The following is a 20,476-nucleotide window of genomic DNA, read 5'->3' on the forward strand; positions in this document are numbered from 1 at the left end:
CCTGACTCCCAGAGCCCCTGCTCTCCCCTCCCTCTCTGCTATAGAGAAGCTTATGCTCTGACAGCCAAGGCCGGCACCATGCGTTACAAGAAAAGCGTCTCAATAGCCTTTGTGGAGTACGGACAGGAATGGTCAGGAAGGCAAGTGTGCTGCGGAGAATGGAGGCGAGCAATAATTGCCCAGGCTTCTCCCACCAGTTCCTGTCAGTACGGAGAATGGTGCATCCGGCTCAGGAAAGCAATGACCCAGTTCCCCAGCCGGGACCCCTTCAGCCGCAGGAAGAGTTCATATAAGTTGATCTGCCACAGGCTCAGAGCTTCTAAGAGAGAGATCTTGGCCTTTCTGTACAGGGAGTGAGACTTGCTCCTCTGATACCTGGGCAAGGGAGAGAAACAGCTGCATTAATCTCCCAGGACACAGCCCAGCAGCAGGGTAAATCTTGGATCTTAGATCTTGAAGACCAGGAACCCCCCTCCCCCCCGCCCTCAGGTGCCAATTGTCAGCCAGGATCCCCACCTCTGAGGGATCCCAGTTGGCTGGTAGGTCAGGGTTTCCTGGGTTAAATGTTCCCCAGAGAGGAACGGTCCCTCCCAGCAAAAATGGGAGAGAGGAGAAAGGCTGTGCAAGTGCAATGAGCTTGAGATCAGGAGTTCAGAACTCCAGGTTTCTGTTTCCACAGCTGGTGCTGACTTGTCTTGGCCTTCCCTGTTCTATGCCTCAATCTACCCATCTGGACAGTGGGGCGATAGCACCTCCCTTCCCCCCTCCCAGGGACATTATTCCATTAGTCAGAGTGTTTGACATTGCAGGGGGCTATCCAGGTGCTAACTATAATTATCAATAATAATAGTTAATGATGAGCACTCACCACATGGTTTGTGTTCATGTAATCAGATCCCTAAACAACACAACATTCGACTGGTCCTTATAGAGAACCATCACTGCTAACACTGCACTGCTCCAGGACCTCTCCCCTAAGGCTCTCAACAGTGCTGGGGAACATGCAGCACTGAGAAGTTAAGCAATTTGCCCGAAGTCACACAATAGGTCAGTGGCAGGGCCAGGAATAGAACTGGGCACTCCTGACTCTCGTAAACATAGTACTGGGCCCCTATCCAGTAACACAAGTTAATGGAGCCTCACGATGCCCTCATGAGGCAGACACAGAATTGTTATCCCTACTGGGCAGATGAGGAAACTGAGGCACAGAAAAATGAGGTGACTGGCCGCCAATCAAAGAGCAAGTCAAAGTCAGAACCAGGGATAGAACCCAGGAGCCACACCCCCTAACCACAAGGCCATGCTGTGAGACAGGCAGCTGTGAAGTTTGGGTTCTTTTTCCATCAGCTGTTTCTGGTGGGGACATTAATCAGATGTGGGGCGAATTATGATCCCAGAATCAAAAATTTAGTACAAAATCCCCACTGTTTCCAGCTCCCACCCTGTTCCCAGTTCTGTCTGGCTCCAAGTTCCTGCTGAGAGCTCCTTCCCTATGGAGACCCGGGGGTGGGGAGTTGGGGTAGGATGGGGGAGAAAGAAGATGAGATTGAGAAAGAAAAAAGGGGGCGGGGCCTTGACAGACATGCTAATGAGGGAAAAAGTTCAGGTAAGACAGGGCAGTTTTAGAAGTTCCAGAGCCGCCATCTCTGCAGAATCTCACTAGGGGACAAGAGACAGGAGGGGTCCAGTGGGGGTTGGGGCTCCTGTCTCAGAGACACAGGGACTCACGTGGAGACGGCTCTAATGCAGCAGCGAGACATGTTGAGGAAGGAGCTGGCACTGGCCCGTGTGTGTAGGGCTGACTCAATCCCCCTTAGCAAATCATTGGTCTTCAGCAGCAGCAGCATCTGGCGGGGCACGTTGTTGAGGAGCTGGTTGATCTGAGGTAGGTAAGCAGCAGCATTGGTCCGGATCTCCACGTCCTGAGCACCGTCAGAGCAGAGAGGAATGGTGGGGAGAGAGGAGAGAGATGTTAACAGAGGCCTCGGAGTCTACGTCCTGCTGCTTCTGCCGGGCAGACTGGATGAAGCGGCTGCTGAGGAGATTGCGTCTCTTTTCCAGCAGCTAATGGGCTCCAGCCTCCTCCTGCAGAGGCCTGTCTGCATAGGCGACTGGGGCAGAGGACACAGAACAGGTGGGGAGCCAACCTCACCCACGAGAGCCTGACTGAGTCTGTCCTGACCGACTTCGCAATTCACTCCCATTTGCTGCGTTCAAGCGGCTTCCCAGCCTGCAGCTGGCTGGAGCTCCCGGGTCAGCCACAGGGGGTTGCTCAGTGACTCTGTGCCCCAGCAGCTGGGCAAGTTGCTGCTGCAGGGTTCTCAATGCTCTATTCCCCTCTCCCACCCCCATCTGCACAGCGAGTCACATCGTGATACGGAGACTTCCCCATACGGGGTTAGGAGCCTTTCAGAGTCAAAGGGACTTGCTACCATCAGAAGTGTCTCTCCTCTTGGACCCTAGGTCAGGAGCACCCAGGCCTGTATATAGCTCATCATGGCAGCTGCTGCCTTCAACCCAAGCTTCACCACACCTGCCCCCAGCCGGAAACACTGCCTGCAGCGGGAGAGTTCTGCAGGCACCAAGCAGGACTTAACTGGGTGTTTGGGGAAGATTCCCCACACCTGCAAAACATGTCAGGTGGCCGCCCAGCCCAGGCATTTTACCTTTCTGCTCTAGCTAGGAATTTGTAATGTACCGGCTAAGTAATAACAGAGTTCTGAATTGTGCTGGTCAGGAATTTTTCAATGGACCTTTTTCTTTTTTTTCCACAGGAAAGGGCCAGTTTCCACTAACTTGAGTTGAGACAGGTTCTCACGTCTGGGAGGGACTCTCTGGGCAGAGAGAGAGAGAGACAACCCCACCCCAGGACAGCCACACGCCTGGGGCTTAGAGCACTCACCTTGGAGGCAGGAGAGCTGGGTTCCAGTCACAAAGAGCAGGAACTGGAAGTTGGGTTTCCCACATCCCCAGTGAGTGCCCTAACCACTGGGCAATTGGCTGCTGTTCTCTGCGTGTGCCTTTTTCACTAAAGGGCTCTGTCTCAATGCGGAACAGGAAGAAGTTTTGAATTCTTTTTGCAGTACAGGAAAACTGAGTACTGTCCGGCTCTAGTACTGAACAGATTGTGCCCAACGCCTGGCATGAGAGAAGGGCTCCCAGTGTCCCTGACTCCAGTCCGAACACCCTGCCCAAGAGGCGGCTGTCCCTGATGTCCCTGACAGTCATATGAGGAACGTCCTGGGAAAGAGAAGCCTTGCGATGAATCCTAGTGTTCGCCTACAGCCAAACTCTTTGGGGGGGTTCTGAGCTACCAGAGATGGGCTCTCCCTCCAAAAACAAACCAACCCCATAACAGGGATCAACCCCATCTGAAAATTCCCTCCTTGGCAAAGCGGGGCCTGGACCAAGATAGCAGGGTGAGCCTAGAGGTGCACTGGCAGAGCTGCATGTGTGGGAGCCTAGGACTGGAGTTGCAGGAGGTGCTGCAGATCAGAAATGAGATGCATGTCTGAGCCATTGGGGGGAAGCTTGTCCACTGCCTGCCCACACTCTCCTGGCTCTTGCTAGAGCTGTCAGTCCTACTCAACAAGAATCCCAATGAATCTAGGGCGGTGTAATGGATCATCACACACATGGACTTTCCCTGCATCCTCCAGCAGCTGTGGCATGAACCAGAAGATCCAGAAAAAGGTCAGTGGAGCATTTGAAGGGTTCAGAACCCAGAATGTCACATGCAGAATGCACCAGAAACAGATTCTTATATAGAATCAGAGTTATGGTTGGAGGGGGAGGGGGAAACGGACAGTTATAAAAGAATTTCTCCTCCACAGTGGGTTTGACTGGGGCTGTACATTTTCCCTGTACTGGCTTTGAGACCCTTCTATCATGCACATAAGACTTGCAGAACCATAATAGACCTATGGTTCACATAAGTCTGGTGTGCACCTCCAACAGATCAGACCAGTTGTGTACTTCATCCAGTACCCTATCTGCTGCTGCTTTGTTCAGACAATGATCCATCTAATCTGGTGTCCTGTCTCTGACAGTGACCAATGCCAAATACTTCAGAAGGCAGCTTAATAACTCTCAGTGCACCTAAATGTTTAACATTATCCCCTGGGGTGAAATTCCTTCCTGACCCCAACTTATGCCCTGAAGCATAAGGTTCCTCATCAATTTATCCCAGCTACCATCACTGAAGAGGATATTCCCTCTTATACAAAATATCTAATCCTTTTTTGTTTGTTTGTTATTCTTAACATCTTTGCCTCATAGATTCTAGGACTGGAAGGGACCTCAAGAGGTCATCGAGTCCAGTCCCCTGCCCTCATGGCAGGACCAAATACTGTCTAGACCATCCCTGATAGACATTTATCTAACCTACTCTTAAATATTTCCAGAGATGGAGATTCCACAACTCCCTAGGCAATTTATTCCAATGTTTAACCACCCTGACAGTTGGGAACTTTTTCCTAATGTCCAACCTAAACCTCCCTTGCTGCAGTTTAAACCCATTGCTTCTTGTTCTATCCTTAGAGGCTAAGATGAACAAGTTTTCTCCCTCCTCCTTATGATACCCTTTTAGATACCTGAAAACTGCTATCATGTCCCCTCTCAGTCTTCTCTTTTCCAAACTAAACAAACCTAATTATTTCAGCCTTCCTTCATAGGTCATGTTCTCTAGACCTTTAATCATTCTTGTTGCTCTTCTCTGGACCCTCTCCAATTTCTCCACATCTTTCTTGAAATGCGGTGCCCAGAACTGGACACAATACTCCAGTTGAGGCCTAACCAGCGCAGAGTAGAGCGGAAGAATGACTTCTCGTGTCTTGCTCACTACACACCTGTTAATGCATCCCAGAATCGTGTTTGCTTTTTTTGCAACAGCATCACACTGTTGACTCATATTTAGCTTGTGGTCCATTATAACCCGTAGATCCCTTTCTGCCATACTCCTTCCTAGACAGTCTCTTCCCATTCTGTATGTGTGAAACTGATTGTTCCTTCCTAAGTGGAGCACTTTGCATTTGTCTTTATTAAACTTCATCCTGTTTACCTCAGACCATTTCTCCAATTTGTCCAGATAATTTTGAATTATGACCCTATCTTCCAAAGCAGTTACAATCCCTCCCAGTTTGGTATCATCTGCAAACTTAATAAGCGTACTTTCTATGCCAATATCTAAGTCGTTGATGAAGATATTGAACAGAGCCGGTCCCAAAACAGACCCCTGCGGAACCTCACTTGTTATACCTTTCCAGCAGGATTGGGAACCATTAATAACTACTCTCTGAGTACGGTTATCCAGCCAGTTATGCACCCACCTTATAGTAGCCCCATCTAAGTTGTATTTGCCTAGTTTATATTATGTAGCAAGTAGTTCCACAGGTTAACTATACTGCAAAAAAACCCTTCCTTTTAGGCTTAATGTTACTGGATAATTTGAAACATATTCAATAAGGGCGTGCTTATGCCAGTTGACAATCTGTAGGACTCAACACCTCGTGAGATGGCAGTTCCAGAGAGAGCAGAAATTCAAAGATCACATAATTGTGTTTGAGATTATTACAGTTGTATTTTTAACTTTTGCTTCCAGGAAAATCTGGGGATTTGAGCATGGACCGGGATATTCATTGGGTTTCCTAGCAACAAGTTAAAATGGCAAGTGGAATCTTGAACCTCGAAATGGGGTAATGTCAGCCCTTCAGAGCCTGGATAGAAACATGGGTGTTTTGGGGCATGGTGGTGAGCAATTCCCACATTTCATTTGGTGGAACAGTGGACATAGGTGCCGACTTCGTGGGTGCTCCAGTCCTGGAGCACCCATGGGAAAAAAATTTGTGGGTGCTTAGCACCCACTGGCAGCCAGCTTCCTGCTTCTCCCCCAGCACCTCCCACCTTCCGGTGGCCCTCTGATCAACTCCTCCCCCTCCCTGCCAGCACCTCCGGCCCGCCGTGATCAGCTGTTCCAGGGCGTGCAGGAGGAGCTGGGGGGAGGGGGAGGAGCGGGGACGGGGCGTGCTCGGGGGAGGAGGTCGAACTGGGTAGGAAGAGGAGGGGCGGGGCGGGGCAGGGGTGGGAAGAGGCAGGGCTGGGGTGGGGCCTTGGGGGAAGGGGTGGAATGTGGCAGGGCCTGGGGCTGAGCGGGGGTTGAGCACCGCTGCTCAATGGAAGAAGCCGGTGTGGGAATGGGCACACATTTCACAGGATAAGTACTATTCATTCCCCCTTCCCCCAGCATGCTTACTACATTGCCAATCCCCCTGGATGTGGATCCCACACAGATCACAATTAAATAACTCTGATACATCTCAGTCTAGTGCTAAGTAAGGGTATTTGTCCCCATCACAAAACAACCACACTATGTCATCATAGCTGGTGTTTTCTGACCAGGACAAAGTCTGGAATAGCAGATGGTGCACAAGATAAGGCCTCCGGTGTGCCAGCAGATCTGGAGAAGCAGAGGGTGCTGCAAGACAGGATTTAGAAGCATCATCAGAGCTGTGTGTTACATGGTACCTACCGCCACAATGTCTGGTTCTCGCTGCTGCTATTAACCTCTCAGTTTCACCCCAAAACCAAAAGAAAGAAGCTGCCTTCCCCTTAAATGTAAACTCACCTGCTGATGCCAGAGGGGAGCTGTATGGTATTTGTGACCCACCAGAGCAAACCTTAACTCTGGCCACAAAAATCAAGCACCAGCCCATAAAGAGTGAGGAATTTCCACCACATAATTTCACAACAGCCAATTTTAACCCTTCTTTATGAATTCTTACCTGCATATTACATCTGCACAGACACCATTTACCAAGCAATACAAAGCCAACTCATTTTGTCCTTTACCCCTGCCCTCCCCCCACACTTTGCCACTACAATAACACAAACTTCTTACACTCACATTAAAATAAGCCATGTGAGACATGCTTCCCCCCACAAACACTGGACCACCTGTTACTGCCATACCCCTGCCTGCTTACCTCTACAAACAACATGGTTGCCCATTTGTTCTTTAGTGTGATGAAGATGGGTGCTGTGAGTGGTAGACAGATGTACATGAGTATAGAAGGACTCGTGATACATGGACAGAAGGAAGAGGAAGAATTTAACTGGTGATTTTCTAGATTTTTCATGATTGGGTTTATGGGATTTGCACTTAAGCAACCTTGACTTACCTCCTGTACTAAACAACCTCTGTCATTTCCAAGGATTTTTGATGAGCATGCATCAGTGCTGATGGTCATTCACATGACTAGCAATTAACACTAATATGTATTATCCTCCCCCACTGAGCTCCGATGTCTCCTCTGCCCCTTACCCAGCTCGGTGTGCTCCCTGCACAGCTGCACTCAGGAAAATTTTCAGAGAAGGGCGAATTTACAAAGGTTTCCTCTACCAGAGCTGGTAATTTATTTAACCAAGAAAATCTTATGGGAAATTTAACTGACCTGTGATGAGTGCGTGTGAGAGATGAGGAGACTAAATTCAGCCATTAAAAGTGCATAGCAAAGGGATTCCAGGCCACCTTTAGTCCATCTCTCAATGCAGCCTCTCGATAGGCCTGCTAGGGCAGCCATTAATATTAATGTCAATTAACTAGGTGATTATAATGGAGAAAGACACCACAGGAACACGGAGCGCAAACAGGCCGTACCTCATTGGCTGTGACCGGTGACCGGTCGATGCCCCTGTTGACAGAGTCCCAGGACCTGGCGGTGAGCATGCATGCAAAGAGTGGGTACAGGTCACCTGCCCCTAGCCGTCGGCTGTACTTCTGCACCCTCTTCATATCAGCCTTGATCAGGGACTGCCAGAGCCGGCAATAGTCCAAGCGGAACTTCTCTGTCAGGACCTGGGGAGAGAGGGCCATGTTCCCCAAAGGAAATCAATCAACAGCACCAGGGCAGGGAGGGGGAAAACCTATCCCAACGAGCGGGCCCCTTTAACCACCTCCGTGTCTGATATTTCAAGCTTCCAGGCATAAAATCCCATTGAAGGGTGGTAGGCGCTATAGGAAAAATCCACAAGGGGGATCTGCAAGCCTGGGGTGCCTCTTTAATTCACCAGGGCTATGACTGGCTGGGTGAGATAGGAGGCTCTCAGCTCAATTCTGGCCTGAAGCATACAGGCATGAGTGACACCTCCCCAGAGACAGTGCACAGCATCAGCCTGCTGGCTCCCAGCACCCTCCATACTCACATACCTGGTAGAGCCCATGGTCCAGCAATATAATGTGGGCCTTGCCGGTGGCTGGGCACTTCCTCACGAGCACGTTGCCCGGGTGCGGGTCACAGTGTACGAAGCCATTCACAAAGATCATTTCACTGTACATCTTCCCCAGATTGCGAGAGATCTGAAAGGAGACAGGAGGCAGTCACAGCACAGGACAGGGCTACCAGCTACTCCACGGTCTAACAACTACAGGGAGGGGAGAGTCTGCCCGCATCATGTATGCCAGGGACTGATGACTACAGGGAGCAGTGAGGAGCCAGCTCCTGGCATGTACCCTGGGGGCTGATGATTACAGGGAGAGGAGGTGCTGGCACATACCCTGGGGTCTGATGGCCTGGGGCATTCAGAAATATGGGAGTGTCCATCCACGGGGCAAACGTGGAGGGGGTTGTGGGGACAGGTGTAAAGTGTTCGTCTATGGCATAACTGGAGGGAATTGGCACAAAGGCTAGCATCCATCTGGGTAGAAACAGGGGCACCCATTAGTGGAGAGGAAAGCCACAGGGGCAGATGAGGAGGTATATGTTGGAGCAGTCATGGTGAAGGTGTCTGACTGGGGCATCTGCCAGGGCAGAAGTGGGCATCAAGGGACAGACACAGGGGAGGAGCATCTGTCTGGGGATGGATGGGGCAGATCCAGGGTGCACATCTGAGGCAGACAGGGCAGCATCTGTCGCTCTGGGTGGGGTCTGCCTAGGAGAGACTGTGGCTGGTTTCTATAAAGGGAGTGTCTCCCTCCCTACATTGCTCAGTCCTTCTCCCACCCCCTCCTCAGTCCAGTGCTAATCTGATTTATGATGTCTGGGAAGATGAAGCGACAGCAAGAGGCTGTTTAGATCATCCTGTCATGGCCATGTCCCCCCCATGCTGTGGCTGCCTTATCGCAGGGTGATTTTATCACAGTTAAAAGCCTCCTGGGAGTAAGTAAACAGTCCCCAAGCCCAGTGTCTCGCTGGGGCAGGAGCAGCGCCAGGTCCCCCTTCCCATGCACTTGTGCAGCCCTCAGTAACACATACCCCAGCCCCAGCCTCACAGCTCCCCTCCCCACCCCCCAGAAAGTTCCAAAGAGCCCCCCAGCAGGGCACCAAACAGGCAATTAAAAGAAAATCATTATAAATGATTCCTACCGCTCCCCCTGCTCAATGCAGTGTAACCAGCATGCTAAACCCCCTCTCCGCAGGCAGCCTCACTGGAAGGGGAAAGGGATCCCAAAAAAGGGGCAACAGGGATTCAAATGCCAAACACCTCTGCACAAATAAACATCACACAGTGCTTTGCAGGGATCACTTTGCCAACCACTGAAATGCATCCGCCTCTGGGATGGGATGAGGCAGCTGTTTGCCAGCCACAGAGCTACGCTGTGCAGTGTTACATTAGGACAAGAAACGAAGATCCCCATATTTTGTTGACTCTGCAGGATGACATTGGAGGATCAGAATGCTACCCAAACTGGAATTCGGAATTAATTAAGACCCCAATTCCTATGGAAAGTGCCTGAATGACTCCCAGTGGTCAGGAATAGACAACATCTTCAGCAGCACAGCTCCCCTATCACCATGCTAAGGAAGTGGGGCCAGTACTGACCCCTAACTATACATGGGGGCATTATTACCAGTATTGACTGAAGGAAGAGAGCACCACCTGAATCACCAACACAACCCACAGCAACAACTAGGTGATACTTAGAGTGATCCAAGCACTGATCCAGATCAAACCTGTTTAGCTTATAAAAGCTGGTGGGATCAAAGTACAACGTGCTGTGGTGTATTAAAAGAGCCAGCTAATAACTGCACAAAGAACAGGGAAAGGCAGCACAGAAGGTCCTTCTTAATCTGTTAATTCATTTAGATGATGGGAAAGAATCTACACTGGGTTCACAGACCAGCTGGAATGGATCGGGCTTCACCTAGATTACAGAATCAGCTTTTCAATTCAGGACAGCTGGGTTCAAATTCTGTCTTGGGTCCAAAGTGAACTGAATTTTGCTGTCTCAGACTAAACTTTGTAGATTTTGGAGGCTTGGAATAGCCAGGGTTACTGCAGGTCAGGATTGACAGGCATCGGCAAAGCTGTGCATGAGGGCCCAGAACTGGAATAGTTGGGTAGCCCTATAGGTCAGGGCCCAGGGCTCAAATTCCCACCCAAGTGCTAGTACAATGCAGGGAGTGAGACAGAAAAAGGGTGTAAGTGAGAAGGGCAGGAGCCCCAACCGAGTGACTGCTGCCCTCATGTGAATTCCCATCCTGAACACCCATGTCCTATGCCCTGCCTTCCTCTTCAAGTGCTGTGAGGACCTACTATGTGAGCAGACTAGGATTCCATCAGGAGATCCCCTGCCCCTCCTCCTGTCCCTGTAACTCTCACCTCTACCTTCTCCCCTCAGTGCAGCCCTGGGCAGCCAATGTGGCGCATCGGAGCCTTTCCCTGAGCCTGCTCTAGAGAAGCCTTTGTCCTGACAGAGTGTCAAGCTGGAGTGTGAGACCAGCTGAGCTGGCAACTGCATAGCACGTCACCCCTCTTCCTGCCCTGCACGCTCAGGCACCTGGGCCTCAGGCCACCCAGCTAGTTGCATGGAGGCCTTGCTGCAGCTAGGCCCTAGAACTGGAATCTCCATGGGATTTGGAGCAAGTGATAGGAGGGTGTATGTAATGTGTCTGTGTGCGCGTGCACGTGCGTCACGGGGAGCATGCGCTGCATGTCCGTGTGTGTGTTGTTCAATAAGCATACGTACATGACTGTGAGTCTGTGCCTATTAATGCAAACTACTTCCAGTGAATGTGGCTGGAATTTCAAAGGGAATTCACTTGTTTGGCCACAGTTGCCTCTTTTTTCCTCACTTTTCACCAATATCCCCATGACCAACCTTTACTGGCACGATCGATCATTCACAGAAAGGGAGTCCCAGAGCATCACAGTCTGTGCCGGGAGTGCTTGAACGCTCATCCACTCAGGGAACACAAATAACAGCATAGTATTTACCTGACCAATCACCACTATGCAACAGAGCCTGATTCTGGAATATTCATGATCAATTCACTGCATATAATTCTTTAAAAAATAAAACAAAAAACCACCACTTGGAAAATCAATTGGAGGAAGCTGCAATCTACCCCCTCAGACACTCCAGTGCTGCCGGCCCTGGCTAAGGTGTCCCACCCTTATCACTGCTGACCTTATCCCTTCCACACTGACCCAGCAGCCAGGTAAATAACAGGGAATAAAATGAGATTCACCTTGGAAGAAGGCAGCTAACAGATATGGGAAAATAGCCCCTGAGAACCTGCTACTCACTGGGAGGGAGAAATCTGGCAAGTAGCGAGGCTGAGAGAGTCCAACCATAGGGGTGATGGTGGACAACAAATTAGATAGGAGTTTGCCGTGATCTATGGAAGCATAGCCCAGGCATGGCATCATGACACAGAGAGGTCACAGCATCCAGCATAGTGAGACCCCAATCAGCACCAGGGTTTTTAGATGTTGCTGTGATACAATAATACAATAATAAATAATAATAATGTGGCCATGCCTGGAATCCTGCATTCACTTCTGGGCACCTTATTAACAGAAAGATGTAGACAAACTGGAAGGAGTTCAGAGAACAGCAGGGTAAATGATTAGGGGGCAGGAGGGATACACTTCGGAGGAAAGATTAACAGAGCTAACGATGTCTGGCTTGGCTAAGGGATGAAAGAGAAGGGATACGATAACAGTCTACAAACATCTGATGGGTGTGAACACTGAGGAGGGAGAAGAGCTACTGAGGCCAGGTCTACCCTAGTGAGCTTACAGCGACTCAGCTGTACCAACGCAGCTGCACTGCTGTAAGATCTCTCGTGTAGCCACTCTATGCCGACGGGAGAGATTTCTCCCATTGACATAATTAAACCACCCCCAACGGGTGAAGCTCTCCTGCCGCCATAACACTGCCCACACCGGCACTTCTCTTGGTGTAACTTATGGCGATCCAGAGGCTATTTTCCTTATACCCCCAAGCGACATAAGTTCTACCGACAAAAGTCGTACTGTAGGCAGAGCCTCAGGGGGTACAAGGGGTGTAACTAGGAGGAATGGGGTGTAACTAAGAAAGGGCCTAGTCTGGATGAATATAAGGGGAAAATTCATATCTTGTCAGCAGAGGGAGCTGGGTCTGATAAATCAGAAGGGTGCAAGATTTGCCCCTATCCCAATGGCTTTGCCCTGTGCTGTTCAAGAGATATTTGCAGGATGTGTTACTGAATAAATCCAGTTCAATTCAGGTGCCCATGTTGCATTGGAACACGCTGGCAGTAGCCAACAAGTGGTATCGTAGCATCACCACGGCACAACACAAACAGCACGATGCCACCACAATAATATGTGACATCACTACAGCCCCATGCTGTGCAAAGAACACAGTTTCAACACGACCTTGCCACTTCACGTGGGAGAGGGGTGAGTCACTGGGAAGAGTCTAGCTGAAGAGATCAGCAGATGGGAGATGGAGAAGGGGAAGGAACCAGATCTATAGAGCCTGCTGTTAAGCGCATCATGGAGGAACATGCTGTTGCAGGCTGTGACACACTCTAGCAATAGATACATGCCAGACTTTGACTTTTACCCCCTTGCATTTGCTAAGTTTATGAACTTCTCTCAGCATATATGATATGGCAATGACCCTAGAACACATGAGCAAACACACAATAACAAATCACCATTCCTAGAAGTCCTGAGCTACCCTACAACAACGGCTGGGCACAGCCTTCCAAGGGGAGCGGCGGGGGGTAAAAGATATATCTGGCTTCAAGTTTAAGCTTGATAAGTTTATGGAGGGGATGGTATGATGGGATAGCCTAATTTTGGCAATTAATTGATCTTTGACTATTAGCGGTAAATATGACCAATGGCCTGTGATGGGATGTTAGATGGGATGGGATCTGAGTTACTACAGAGAATTCTTTCCTGGGTGTCTGGCTGGTGAGTCTTGCCCACATGCTCAGGGTTTAGCTGATCGCCATATTTGGGGTTGGGAAGGAATTTTCCTCCAGGGCAGATTGGCAGAGGCCCTGGGGGTTTTTCCACCTTCCTCTGCAGCGTGGGGCACGGGTCACTTGCTGGAGGATTCTCTGCACCTTGAAGTCTTTAAACCACGATTTGAGGACTTCAGTAACTCAGACATAGATTACGGGTTTGATACAGGAGTGGGTGGGTGAGAGTCTGTGGCCTGCGTTGTGTAGGAGGTCAGAGTAGACAATCATAATGGTCCCTTCTGACCTTAAAGTCTATGATTCTATGAGTCATGTGCAACCCTGCAATAACAAGCCAGTGTGTCCAGCTGAGCCTTCATCAGAAAAAAACCCTATAAAAAAAAAACATTGCATAGCCCATCATAAGTGAGGTTCCTGGAATAGCATACCATTGTGCACAGTCTAATGTTCGTAAGAAACCTGTCGATAATAAAACAGCATGTGCACTCTGAGTTTCAGAGCAACTCTACATTAGCAAGCCAGGTTGCACAGTTGCATTGCTCATGTGTAGCCCTACAGTAACACTGGGGGAAATCAACAAGATCCAGAGAACCAGATTACTTTCACTCTCCCTGTCTTGGGAATCAGCTGAAGATTCAAGTGAGTGCTGATTCTTACTGCATCCTTCCAACCTGCCGTGACTTGAGTACAGATCCGGACATGCTTATAGAACCTGTGATGTTTGCACTGGTGAGCTGAACTCACTGCTGTCACAGAAGGATCCCGGGGGTGCTGGCTGATAGGGCAGTGTCCTTTCCTGTCTCTCCTCCATTTGTTCCTGTCTCTTTAGATCAGGAGCGGATACTAGCTGTTTGCCCTAATTCATCTGTAATATTTGCTAATTATTTTAAGAGATGGCGACACTAACTTCTATTGATCTCATTAAAAGTAAAGGTCGTTGTGCAGCTCATTTCTCAGGGCTCAATATTACCTCCTCAGGCCAAAAGAATAGCATCGATTCTGGAACCTTAATCGAAGGTTAATTGGATTTGTGAGTGTGTTGCTTTTTTGGTCATTTTTAAAAAAAATCCTGCCATTGCAGAGACCCAGTTAAACGGGTGTGAAATTAGGGAAGGGCATTGGAGATGTAAAACCCTCATCATGGCTCTGAAATGGTCCTCAGTGAGGGTTTGGAATGAGAGGCCATGGGTCTTGAGCTTTCCCCTCCAACACTGAGCTGTTAAAATCAAGACACAGCATCTTTGTGTAGTACAACATTATCATTGCACACTGTGTCACGCTGAGATAACATTTAGGGAAGAAGGATGCAGTTAAGATGTAGATGTATTCAGGACTCCTGGGTTCTATTCCCAGCTCTGCCTCACTGTGTGGTTGTGAGAAAATCATTTTCCCTCTCCGTGCCTCAGTTTCCCCATCAGAATAATGGGGAGAATGATATTAATCACCTCCCCGGGGAGTTGCGAGATTAAACTTATTAGAATCTGCAAAGTGCTATGGAGGGGGTAGGGAAGGGCATAGAAGTGTTATTTATTTATTGTATACATTTGTGTTGTAACTTTGTAACATCTGAAATGGAGTCAGGGCTCACTTTCCCCTATATGGAAAGTGAGTATATAGAGTATATTTCTTTGGATTTAATGTAAAATGCGTCTCCAAGACTCCTTGGGAACTGATTGATGTTGATGCTTGAGATTGACTTACAGTCTGAACAGCCCTCATCTCTGTTTTAACCATTTGCTGGGTGTCTTTGTACTGCTCAGGAGCCTGTATTGCCAGTAGCAGCTCTCTCGATCTCTCCTTACTAGTGTCTGGCACTTTTTGCACTAAGCTTTAACGGGGGCAAATTAAAACGATCTCTAAGGAAACTGCTCCCCAAACTGAAGGGTGAGGTATAAGCAGCAAGAGCAGCTGATCTCTTCAGCATTCTTTTCTGTGCTCCCTTTCTGCAAACACTCCAGCATTATGAGCACAAATGCTCGAGAAATGAGAGGTTCCAGCTCTGGTATACACAACGGAGGGCTCCACCTCTGTGCAGGGGGCTAGCCAAGTGCACCACAGAAATCCAACTTGCATATAAGCGATGCATAGGCCTTACATTGGTACTGTGTACAGTGAGGTATCCTACCTCAAGAGAACATTTCACAGTGTGTATTTCTCGGCACTCAGAAGAGTGCCAGACACTTTACAAAACAAAGAGGAAGACCCGGTCCCACCCCTGAAGAGTTTACCATTTCAGATGATTCAATGAGTGGAGACAGCAAACAGCAAGAAGGGGATGCAGCGGCAAAGAACAAGGATTATAGCAACAGGTGCCTGGAGTTACTCAGCTTAGGTCCCTTGGTGGTTTGCTTTTACTTTTGATTAATATAAAATATATCATTGACTGAATGTTACTTGTAACATTCACAGTCTCCAGGCAGGTGGCTAGCGACAGGAGGCACACGGTACCATTTCTGTTCCCCGACTGGATGGCTTGTGTAACTAATCGACACAGCACAAACTACAAGTTGTGAATCTCTCAGTGGAATCTACAATTGGACAGTTGAGCTGTGCTAGTTAGATACACCAGCTACAGCTCAACCTGTGAGCTGTATGTTCATTTACAACATGCACAGCTTGCACAATCTGCCGACCAAGAGCTCTCTGGGTGAGACGGGTGACAGAACCTCCGTTGGGATAAACAGGAGAAGCCCGAACAGAAAGGTTCGGATAAGGAAGACTGTGAGTTTTATGGGGACAAGTCTCTTTAAGTGAGTCAATTAATGTTTGAGTGGGTTCAGCGTGGTGGCACCTGTTCCATCAGGGAAGGGGTTCTTTAGAAGGACGTACTCTGAACAGCCTCATTCTTCTTTACTTTCCTGCAGCAAACATGTCATAAGTTCCTGGATCCCTGTTTGCTCTCCCCCGTCCTGGCCCACAAATGCTCTGATCTCCTGAAACAGAGAGAGTCCATTTCCAAAAAGATCCAGGTCTTATCCCCACACACCCTTCCTTGCCTCTAGATTACAGCAAACTAATTTCTCTGAGATCCACGCTCCCCTCCCACCGTTAATATCCCAGCTGCGTTCTCCTCCTCGGCTGTGCTTGCACATGAATAGGTAACTGTTCCACAGGCAGATATTTCAGTGTTTGCACTTGTCTTTAGAAATCAAAGCCTTCTCTGATTAAATGCCATTACAGTCCAGCGCTCGGACGGCTCCAGAGAGATTAATGTGCTTTTGGGCAGCTTTAATGATAATCCCGCTACAGACGGCATTAAGTAAATGTCAGTAACCTGGTTTGAAGGGAGCTTTCACCTCAGGGATCCTTTCCATTTAGAGGAGAGAGGCTCAGCTTGCTCTTCAAGTCTGCGTTACTGCATGAGAGAAATCCTGCTTGCTGAGGACTCCTCTCCCTCCACCCAGTTAAAAACGGTAGGGAAGAAGCATGCCTGAGAGAGAGATTTTACCCGCAGCTCCGTACTGTTGTTTTGTTGACAATTAATAAAAGAGTTAATCGTTTTTTTAAAACTGCATGTGTGTAAGTGAGCAGCTAAGTGGTGTCTACGGGAACCGAGATGGCCTGCGTAAATACCCCATCCAAGCACAGAGCTGCAGTAACTGCACAGACTGACCAGGCAGACAATAGCCCAGGGGTTTTTGCACCCCGCAGAAGCAGACCTTTTTTAAAACCAACCGCTGGAAACATTACGACAATATCTTTGGGGCTGGCACAAAGCCAGCATGCTGGGAGGTTTCATCTCAACATGGCACCAGCGCACTGAGATGTGGTAACGCAACCTTCCCAATCGCGTAAATACGACAGCTGGAATAAGAGCCAGCTCGAATTTCCAACAAGGCTCCGAATGAACCCCTCCATGCCACCGAAAGCTTTTGTGAATTGGAAAACGTGCAGTTAGCTTAGTCTTTACATTATTCTGTCACATCCGGACACCAAAATGCCCCAGAGAAAGGCTATGCTTATGGAGATTCCAGTCTGATCGGGAGCAGGAAACCCTAGAAAGCTGACAAGAATGCCTGCTCCACTCCCCTCCCCCGGGCTTTCCCAGACAACTTTGCAGCCCCAAGCTGTTAGGGAGGGAGGGATAGCTCAGTGGTTTGAGCATTGGCCTGCTAAACCCAGGGTTGTGAGTTCAATCCTTGAGGGGGCCATTTAGGGATTGCGGGCAAAAATCTGTCTGGGGATTGGTCCTGCTTTGAGCAGGGGGTTGGACTAGATGACCTCCTGAGGTCCCTTCCAACCCTGATATTCTATGATTCTATGACGGAAGTCAGATAAGCAGCTGGACTTTAGGGGGCTCAACTTGCACTGACTCTCCAGGCTTCCAGAGCTGAGGAGGACCCACCTCCGTAAAACTCAGAGAAGCTTCCAAATGTGGATCCAAATGTTGCTCTGGGCCCCTATTTCTAATGGGTCAAAACCAAACTCCAGATCCAAACTCCTCAAGACTTGGGGAATGTTACGATCTAGATCAGAATGTTGTGGATCAGACTCATCTCTGCTTCTGACATTCTCCTATCACCAGGCTTTGTGCAAGGACTTTATCTCAGGGGGAAGAGAGCTGCATAAGACACATCTCCTCAAAGGAAGGGAGAAGGCACCTCTGAATGACTGGCTAGGCCTTGTCTGGGAGCAGGCCAAAATCCAGCTAGTAGTTGGCCACATCTTTCTAAAGGTTACCCCTACTTGTGGCATGACAATCTCCACCTCAAAAATGTCAATAGAGCTCCTTGTTGACTCGCTCTTCTGCAGCAGGAGCTCTTCTATGCTGGCCAGACCCTGAGAATACAAGATATGGGGGCTCCAGCAGCAGGGGCTCCAGCAGCAGGCAGGGAGGGAGAGGGTTGACCCCAGACTTTCAGAAAAGTCACCAAGTGGCTGCCTCAGGGGGTTGGGCATGAAATATAGACTCTTGTTCTTCTAGGTTACCAATTCCAGTGCAGCCTCAGGGCAAAGGCAAGGAGCAGGGTGGATCAGAGGGGTCAAGGGATAATAGGATATGGAGCTGTCCGCTCTCTCTCGGTCTATGGTGTTTTTAAAGTACCTTTCACTACGGTTTTTAAGTGCCAGACCTCTAGGTTGCCAGTTCAAGTCAGGCATTGGCTCTCTAAGTTACCAGCCTCAGCAGTGAGGCCAAACACTGAACAGGTCATGGAACGGGAACTCCCTGCTCCTCCCTAGGAGTTGCTTCAGAGCAGTGGAAGCCACTTTCCCTCCTGCTACCCATGCTGCACTTGTCCGAGGGGGGCAGAGAGGCCTTCAATCTAGGCTGTCAATTTGGCACCACTCACCAGCATTGAGCTCACTCTGAAAGGAGTTTCTCTCACAGAGCGGCTTGGGAGCTGAGGAACAGGCACCCACCACAGAGAGCAGCCCAACAGGAAAGGTTGGATCTCAGGGTTAACCATGCTGAGATGTTTCCTAATTATGTTTCCGTGACTAGAGCTGGCTGCTCCTGTCTGGAACAAACTGTTGGCCTAGCCTGATTATGTGGTTGATGAAAGCAAGGCTGCAAAGTCCCCACTGGCTTAAGGTGAATGGAGGTGGGTGGGGGATCTGCTGGGGACCGGGCTCTTTTAGTCTCCCTTGATTGCAAAGTCAGTGAACCGTCAGCACCTTGTGAATCACACTGGGACGGCTCTTCACAGACCAGACGTATCACAGAGCTAGTCACAGATGCATTTAGCTTGGTAAACACAAGACAACTTCCCTGTAGCAAAGCCTACACAAGAAAGGCAATGTGTGTGCTGTGCCCACTGCTGATGAGACACATCCCCATGCTGTAGGGTTGGGATACAGGCCTCAACCAGCCTGTGATGGGGCACGTACCCCACACAGGCCCAGAAGGTGTTAACGTGGGCATGAGAGGCCAATTAACATATCTGGCAGCACCTGCAAGAGATAGGGACAGAGAAAGCTAGGCTGAACTGATAATGAAGGCCAGCTGGAGAGGGGCTGAGTGGTGATTATAAAGCCGAGAAGTTTGTAATAGAAAGGGGCTGCCAGGAGAGAGTCTGCACTCACTCTTGGGGGGATAGAAGAAGTAAGAAGCCATCCAGGGAGGCAGCAAGGAGTCTGAGGGAGTAGACCTTGCTGTCAACTACTGGGTTTCTTGGCAGGAACCAAGAGTAGAGGGAACCCCCCAGAGAGTAAGGACCACAGAGCCCAGAGACAGAGGGAATACATACTATAAGGTCATTGGACTATAGCTTGACTGGACTCTGTTATCCTGGAAGGGGTGGACTAAACCACTACCTGGCTGGAGGGCCAAGCTGCAGGAAGAGAGACCACCTCACCGACGGAGCGACCGTTGGCAGTGGGTGCCATAGGAGAGACAGCCGCTACACCACGCCTGGCCACAAGGAGGTGCACCTGTGGTGAGTGAACCCCATGGCACAGCCTAGGGATGCAAACGTGCATGGCAAGGCTAAGGGCCTGAACTGCAGCTCCCAGAGGGGAGCCCTGCGCTTGGGTGCAAGTGCTATTAGAGAGGCTCCACTGTCTCAGCCAGTTCCATGTGCCATGCAAAGAACCTGAGTGTAAGTGAGTGAGAGACTACGCCGTCAGCTGCCAGGGTGAGCTAGGTGAGGAAGCTCTCTGAATAAAAACGGGGGCCTGACCAGCCATTTTGCAGGGAAAATACAAAGTACTCTGCCCTTCCCCTTGGCTTGTCCGACATGACAAGAAGCCTATGGCTGGGAGGGGCGTGCCTCCTCTCCAATTCAGCATCAAGGTTCGCCTTGTTTTGTTCCTCGCACTTTCCCAACTGAACTCCCCAGCAGACATGTTTCAGAAGGCAGCTGCCTCCCTTTACTGGGCAAGAGACTGTTGCCTCTCATTGGCTCAGCTCGCTACAATGTAAAGGAACAGGTGAAATGCAGATCAGCTGGGAGGGGTAGGGAGACACTAGTCCTGGTCCCCACCTGCCCAATGCTTCCCTGACAACTCTGTGTGCCTATGTAGTCAGGGAGGTGTCTAATGCCTTCTGGGGACAGTTGAGGGGACACAGACAACTTCCTAGCCTGGAAGGGGCTAACACACACATAGTTCCCTTCCCCCAGCTGTTCTTTGGAACATCCTTAATTGACGGTGAGTGAACTCTGCCACGGATAAAAAGGGAGGGGAGGGATGAGGCGTCCAGATTTCAGAGCCGAGCGGAGGGACAGATTAAGTACAATTGATTTTATGCTGTAGCTCTTTGATAGCTAGTCAACCAAGTGGTGCTTTGAGGCTCATCAATAGCGCACAGGGGAAAAGGCTGGCAGCACTGACTCAATCAA

The 20,476-nt window shown here is 49.5% G+C and overlaps 1 protein-coding gene across 1 annotated transcript in view; it reads right to left on the minus strand.

Moving 5' to 3' along the window:
- Window positions 1-203: 203 nt before the first annotated feature.
- ADCK1 (aarF domain containing kinase 1) overlaps window positions 204-20,476 on the minus strand; it is a 117,656-nt gene continuing 97,383 nt past the window's right edge. Inside the window, exons 7-10 of the mRNA XM_065404067.1 lie at window positions 8,204-8,353; window positions 7,655-7,852; window positions 1,729-1,922; window positions 204-375 (exon numbers count right to left, since the gene is read on the minus strand). Coding sequence (XP_065260139.1) covers window positions 204-375; window positions 1,729-1,922; window positions 7,655-7,852; window positions 8,204-8,353 — 714 coding nt within the window. The remainder of the gene's footprint in view (window positions 376-1,728; window positions 1,923-7,654; window positions 7,853-8,203; window positions 8,354-20,476) is intronic.

The sequence above is a fragment of the Emys orbicularis genome, chromosome 4 (assembly GCF_028017835.1).
Source record: "Emys orbicularis isolate rEmyOrb1 chromosome 4, rEmyOrb1.hap1, whole genome shotgun sequence".
Taxonomy (NCBI): Eukaryota; Metazoa; Chordata; order Testudines; family Emydidae; genus Emys; species Emys orbicularis.